Source organism: Papilio polytes, unplaced genomic scaffold, assembly GCF_000836215.1.
Source record: "Papilio polytes unplaced genomic scaffold, Ppol_1.0 DF824146.1, whole genome shotgun sequence".
Lineage (NCBI taxonomy): Eukaryota > Metazoa > Arthropoda > Insecta > Lepidoptera > Papilionidae > Papilio > Papilio polytes.
In genome coordinates this window covers 721,865-729,121 of record NW_013525058.1, presented here as the reverse complement: position 1 = coordinate 729,121, position 7,257 = coordinate 721,865, and the positions used below count along the sequence as shown (strand labels likewise).

General features: G+C 34.9%; 1 protein-coding gene across 1 annotated transcript in view; it reads right to left on the bottom strand.

Moving 5' to 3' along the window:
• The window catches only part of LOC106111717 (collagen alpha-1(IX) chain-like), a 12,383-nt gene that overhangs the window by 2,970 nt on the left and 2,156 nt on the right, over positions 1-7,257 (bottom strand). Inside the window, exons 2-16 of the mRNA XM_013293860.1 lie at positions 5,754-5,809; positions 5,357-5,567; positions 4,700-4,892; positions 3,913-3,990; positions 3,239-3,325; positions 3,055-3,123; positions 2,950-2,988; positions 2,578-2,643; positions 2,058-2,120; positions 1,554-1,649; positions 1,284-1,362; positions 991-1,052; positions 475-574; positions 242-330; positions 22-129 (exon numbers count right to left, since the gene is read on the bottom strand). Of these exons, the coding sequence (XP_013149314.1) occupies positions 22-129; positions 242-330; positions 475-574; positions 991-1,052; positions 1,284-1,362; positions 1,554-1,649; positions 2,058-2,120; positions 2,578-2,643; positions 2,950-2,988; positions 3,055-3,123; positions 3,239-3,325; positions 3,913-3,990; positions 4,700-4,892; positions 5,357-5,567; positions 5,754-5,809 (1,396 nt within the window). The remainder of the gene's footprint in view (positions 1-21; positions 130-241; positions 331-474; positions 575-990; positions 1,053-1,283; positions 1,363-1,553; positions 1,650-2,057; positions 2,121-2,577; positions 2,644-2,949; positions 2,989-3,054; positions 3,124-3,238; positions 3,326-3,912; positions 3,991-4,699; positions 4,893-5,356; positions 5,568-5,753; positions 5,810-7,257) is intronic.

The window sequence follows — 7,257 nt, the reverse complement described above, 5'->3', positions numbered from 1 at the left end:
GAAAAAACATTTTAAACTCACCGGTAGCCCTTCAGGTCCCCTCTCTCCAGTTCCACCTTGCAGTCCAGGTAGACCTCGTTCACCAAGTCTACCTGGTATACCCGGCGGTCCTTGAGGTCCTGGTAGCCCCTAAAAATCAATTTATCTACATAATACATAGTTTTATGGATTATTTTCATACTTGTTAATCTACCACCTCCATGAACAATTATGATATTAAAAGTAAAGAAAAAAGTCATACCGGATTTCCATTTAGCCCTGGCGGACCTCTAGCACCCGATTCTCCATCACGTCCTTGTCGGCCAGGATAACCTCTTTCACCTTTTGCACCTAAATAGATACATTAACAATTAATTTTACTTGGCAACCATAAAAATATTTTTAAAAAATTCAACAAATCGTTCAAACAGTGCAATTTAAATAATAAAAAAATCAGCTCGTAAAACGAAAAATCGCTTATTTGTGTTCACTTACCATGTATTAAAGAAGCATTAAGATTAGCGGGGGGTCCGGGAGGGCCTTGTGTCCCCGGTACTCCAGGGGGACCTACGGGACCCGGCGGACCGGGGTAACCCTACGGATAACACATTTAAAAATATAAATCAGCTTATACCGTGATAGTGTAGAATATAAGGTTTTTAATTACACTGGAATACAAGATGTTAACACATTAATTGCGGCAAGTAAAATCATAATTCTTCACCTTGTGGGGCGGCGGGCCCAAATGCGCCCCCAATGATATTTCTGCCAACGCGTGGCAGGTCTTTCTAAACCCACCAGTACTAGGATAGATTAAATTGCTATAACTTTGTGGAAACATAAAGTATACATTTTATTTAATGTAATTTATACATTCGAGATAATAGTTTCGAACTAGCGAGAGGGACACAGTTTTCTTCGTCAGCACCAGCTTAAGTACCGCGTCAGGCCGATATCGACCTTTTACGCAGTGAGCGTGTTAATAAAAATGTTTTAATTGACATAACTTACATCTCTGCCATCAGCGCCGGGCAATCCTGCTAATCCAACAAGACCAGCCTCCCCTGGTTCACCTGAAAATAACATTTTATTTCCTTCTGTAAATTATTGTAAAAATACAACTACATTTACAATATAAAAAATAACTAAAAAGAGAAAAAATAACCAAAATATATTTAATCCTAGTGTAAAAGAGGACATGCTTAAGAAGGGAGTGGATTCAGATATGACGGATGATAGAAATGTATGGAAGAGCACCACATACTGTGCTGAACATTTGTAAGGGAGTTAACAAAATAATATACCTTTTTGTCCTGCATCACCCTTTTCACCTTTAATACCAGGTTTCCCCGTTTCTCCTCTCGGACCCGGAGCAAAAGTTCCCTTAAATAAAAATTAATAAGAAACAACAAAACATCAGGACTATAAGAAACCAAGAGCAAAATACCAACATCACAATATCCATTTCATTCACACAAAAATCAGCCATCTTCTCATCAGATTATCTGTCTCTTTCTTTCGTATAGATTTCTCCTTTTCACTCATTAAAACGTTCCATTTCTCGTTATACTTACATTGACAACTGTCCCGGGCGGACCACGCTCACCTCTGTCACCTTTGGGTCCTGTTAATCCATTAGCACCTGGAGGACCTTCAATCCCTCGTACACCCTTAAAAATACATTTTTAGCATCAAATTGTACTTAATGTTACTTTTTTAACATTACAAATGCTAAAGTTTAGATATTGTAATGTTTGTTAGAGTTTGTAGCCTAAACAGCTGAACGGATCTCGATGAAACTTTTGTTTTACAAAATTTTAGTGATATTTATTAATATTATAAATACGAAAGTAAATGGATGGATGTTTTTAAAAGACATTCCTAAACTGCTAAACGGATCTCGATGAAATTTAGCATAGATGTAGAGCAGTCAGTAAAAACACATATGATTTTATTTTTTTTATTGAGTTTCGCGGTTGGAATCGCAGGCGAAAGTTAGTCGTGAATATTAGTTAAATTTTTGGTCGTAAAAAACTATAAATATATTTTATTTAAGTGAAATATTAATGAAAGTTTACCGGTAATCCTGTGTAACCTCTAGGACCTTGTTCTCCCTTCTGACCTTTTTGACCTTCTGGTCCCTGAAAATATAAAATTAATTAAAACATTAATGCTGTTATTATTTTTTAAATAACAATGGTTCAGTGAAATCTATACTTATATTAAACTAGCTGTTCCCGTACGACTTCATCCGCATAAAATTATGAAAATTTTATTTTATTATTTACATATGTCAAATTATCAATTGTCAACATGACATGACATGAAGACAATCCATGGCAACCTTGCTTCCTTGATGTTGGCAGCAACTTATGGTCTCTTTCCCACATTAGGGTTTTTATCCAAAATATTTACCCCCTAAGTTTAATAGCGTGAAAATATATAGCCTAAAGCGTGACGTAAGTGTAGGGCATTTTATTAAAAAAATAACCATTCAAAAATATGCTGTAATTGCTGAGATCTTAGGCAACAAAGAAGTGTGTGTTTACGCTTTATTATAACAGTATAGTTTTATATTTTAGAGCAATACAAACTTACCGGGGGACATGTTTCGTTGCACGGTAAGAATGGACGCAAGTTGGGAGACGTGTCAGGGGAAATTAACTGAAAACAACAAGCATCAAAATAACAAATGTGTATTGAAATTCTAGTAATATGCATAGAGAGGGTATTAAAATATATGAAACAAGGTAAATATAAACAGAGTCAAGTTAAAATTATAAGGAACTTGACCAAGAGTAGTTACATTAATGATTTTTAATAGCGGGCGCACACCTTTGACATCGCATACATGTGCGATTGACGATTATCACAGCACAATTGTTTAGTTGCAAAAATCAATGCGAGACGAAACAGTTGTGCGATAGTTTAGTCAAAGGTGTGCGGCCGCTCTTTGCTTGTACAACTTACCGGTGAAGGTACAGTGACTGTCAGAGGTTCAGGTAAATCCTGTAATTTAGATTAAACGTTAAAAAATAAAAACTTATTCACAATTATAGTTATAAAGTTACTTACAATTTCTTCACAACTGTCCTCAGTAAGGTTATAACGGTTGCAACTTAATGACAACCATTGCAGATCTATCTGTAATCAAAAATGACCAGTGAATCTAAAGAAATAAAGTCTCTTATCGATTGAATGTAGAGTCTCAATAAACATAAATCATCTAGTTTCCTCAAAATATAGATTTTATATATACCGGTGCTGGAGTTCCATCATCATTGGTCACGATAGAAACTGACGTCACATTCCGGAAGTCGTGTTTCTTTATCTTTTCTGGCAACAACTGTAAAAAGAAACGTTAAAATTAATAAAGCTTACATAAAAATTATTATGCACTAGCTGTTGCTCGCGACTTCGTCCAAATGAAACTTAAAAAAAAATAGTAAAATATATAGCCTATTACTCACTGATAACAGCTTTTTAATCGTGGATTTTTTTAATTGACCTAGTTGTTTTTGAGTTATTCCAATACATACAAAAATACAAATCTTTCCTCTTTATAATATGAGTATAGGCTAGCTTTCGCCTGCGACTCCGTCTGCGCGGAATTTAAAAAAAAAACAAAGTTACTCTATGTGCTCTTCCAGACTATTCTGTACATCTATGGCAAATTACATCGCGATCCGTGCAGCCGTTTAGGTTCAAACTCTAACAAACATCCATCCATCTAAACTTTCGCATTTATAATATTACAAGAGGGAGAATATAAAATTTTACGCAGAAAAAAATTTAACAATAGTTATAGTTTAGTCGAAAGCATAAGTACTTTACAAACTTTTTTGTATGTTTTCGAACTTAGAGATGTATATGTTGTACCGCGGGTTCCAAACTTTACATAAGGAAGATTAAACAATTTTTAACAAAACTTACTTCTTTACAATCAACAGCAACATGTACGGCATCGTCTGTAACCGATGTATGTAGTTTATGCCATCCCGATCTAAAAAGCTGGAAAAGTATCACATGTAAAACCAACGAAAGAGATGGATTGCGTGAAAGGTGACATGATCAAGAAGGGAGTGACTGAGATAAGAGATAATACAGTTATTTAAAGGAAGAAAACCAGATGCGCCAACACTACGGGAGTATGATAAGATAGAGGAGATGACATGATCAATTGAAAAACGAACAAGATCTCTTATATCAATAAAATATTGCTACAAGCAAATAGGTTGCTTGTGCGCCTATTTTAATAGACAGAGAAGAGGCTTACAGAAAAAGGATATATTCCTTTTCTTTACAGCCACACCCTTACCGAATTAACTTAACATTCGCACCATTTTCTTACAAAGAAAAGAAACTGGCCTGCGGCAAAATAACTCGTCAAGAAAAACATAAAATTACTTTCTTTAGACTCCTGTTTTCTGTGTCGTCGTGGTATTGCATCTAGCAGCCCATTCGTACAACTAATTACGCTATGGACTTTACTACTATAAACACTTATGCCTTCACTCATATGAGCGGGCGCACATTATGACTAATCTATCGCACAACTGTTGTACCATTGTCCATTGTTTCGCAGCCAATTTAACTGTTTACACAACTAAAAATGGAGTAGTGTGAGCACCTACATATAAGCTCATAGGAATCAAAGCGAAACTTAACGGTTATGCGATAGTTTAGTCACGGTGCGCACGGTCTAAGACTTGTTTCTTACCTCAGGACAATCAAATACCACTCTAGAAGTTTGCACGTAAACACTTAATTTTTTAACATTCGGTAACAATGTTAGTGAAAACAGAAGATTGCGGGATCTTGCTCTGATGAGGGTCCACGGTCTTTGCAGACCTTGAGCGTTGAATGTACCCACCACACTGAAGTGTTCCGGCCATCCATTTGGGAATACTTCTCTGGAATAACCAACGAAGTAATCTTACTAATATTATAAATGCGAAAGTTTACATGGATATTTGTTTGTTAGAGTTGCCTAAACAGCTTAACGGATCTTGTTGAAATTTGGCATAGATTTAGAATAGTCTGGAAGAACGCATAGGCTACTTAGTATTTTTTCCATGCGGACAGAGTCGCGAGTGATAGCTAGTATTTTACTAAATTCAAGAGAAGCGTTAGTTGTAGAGTAAGTTATTAAATATAGATGGCGCTAATATACAAGCATGACTTCGTCTTTAGTAAAGTCGAAGATTTATTTTATGTAACGATTTTGTTTGTTTGTAGACAATTTAATATTATTAATATTGTAAGAATTAGTATTGTGAAAAGTTAAATTCGTTGCTAAACTCCACAACTAGTACGTATATAATTTAAATACTATTAAAACATATAAATATTTTTTCTACATACGTTACACACTTACTTCAAAGGTAACGTAAGATTAGCTCCATCGCCAATCCTATACGCTCTTTGTAGATCTTGGGAGCCTTGTACCAATGTAACCCCGGTGGTATCAGGCTGGTCTAATCTATACACAGCTATCAAGTCTACTGTCTGGAAGTCTACGTCTCCAGGTCGCAGATGGGAGCATGGTGCGTAAGGCACATCCAATGGGGAGATTGTAGTTACATTATCTGCAACAGATATTTAAATAATTTTTATATAATTGCTTTGAACGTGGATTAAAGTTGAAAGAGGTAAGGCAAATATGAGAACTAGAGATAAAATTACAATTAAAAATATTTGCTATTTAATTTTAAAAGGCGCATAAATTACGCTAACACTAAAATATATGCAATAAAAGTATACATATGTATTACCTGTAGCTTTACTATTACTGAACGGATAAATTAACAATAGCAATATTAACTGGTACCTGGAAATTAAGAGAATAAAGCATTATAAGTTTGAAAAGGCCACACAAATGTTCAAACTAAACGCCTATGCCTAAATATTAGTTTAAATTTTGCTTATGCTTAGTTTATTCCTAAGTTTAACTTTATACCGCGATTGTTTGTAAGGCTGTAAGTGTATTTTATGCCAGTAATAAACAATACCAGCGCTAGTATACAAGTGTAATGAAGACTTTAATTGGCTAAAATAAGCCCGTAACATTCATGCCAGGCCAGCGCTACTGCCCAACTGTACTAACCAAATGTAAACCAGGCATAATAATTAACATTGGCCGAAATCAATCGTCCAACATTGTCCCAGTTTCGTGTTCCATCAAATCTCGATACAAAATGATGGGTCAACAAATAATTGACCTATGGCAGTGTTACATGCGTAGCAATGGAGGCCTTCAAACCTCAATCAGCCGCGTTAAGGAATCAATTTATCTTAAATGTTACAATGTGTTTATTACCACAATATATTGAAGTAACGTATGCAGAACATTATGCATCGAAATGAGATGTCTAAATCTAGCTATTGCTACTCAATGTCACCGTACAATTGTTAACTTTGTCAGTTTCTAAACGGCCCAGAACAATTATAATACATTTTTCTTTGCTGCTATTTTTAGATATCATTTTTATGTCATTTGTAATATTCGTGCAGTTAAAAAATCGCAGTTCATAAATTACTAGAAAGATTTCGTTGAAGAAAGTTCAAATTCAATCGAGAAGATAGTATGATTTATCAGTTACTCGAAACCTGAACTGTTGTGCGATTATCGATTATTTTGCAATCAATTCGACTGTTTAGTTGCACAACTAAATATCGAGTAGTGTACCTCCATTTAAGGTCATAGGAATCAAAACGATACTTACGAGTTGTGCGATAATTTAATCACAGATGTGCGCAAGCTCTAACAAGGATGTTAAAAAAGATGGTCTATCAAGAAAAAATGCGTGACACTTCCGAGAACATCGTTGGTGTATTTTACACTCGTGTGGATATTACTAAAACGTTCTCACAAATATTCATAATAACCCCTCTGTATGCAAATACGTATTAAACATCTGTATTAACAATAACACGTCAATAGAGTTGGTAATAATTCTAAAGTTACAGACATAAAAAAGTGACCAATAGTCACCATTTAGTTGTTAAATTGAGTCGCCTTTACTGTTATTAATTTGGTCCAATACATATGCTCGTAAAATGTTTAAAATTTTAACGAAAGCAAAAACCCGACTATTAGAAGAAACGTTACGTCATTTAGTCATCGGACAAATTGTTCAGCGATGACGAAAAGAGTGACGTCTTTTTTAAACCCTAACTTTTACTGGATACAGGCATATGCAAAAAGGTTAATTAGTTAGTTTTTGACCGACTTCCCAAAAGAAGGAGGTATTCAATTCGACCGTATGTTTTTTTTTT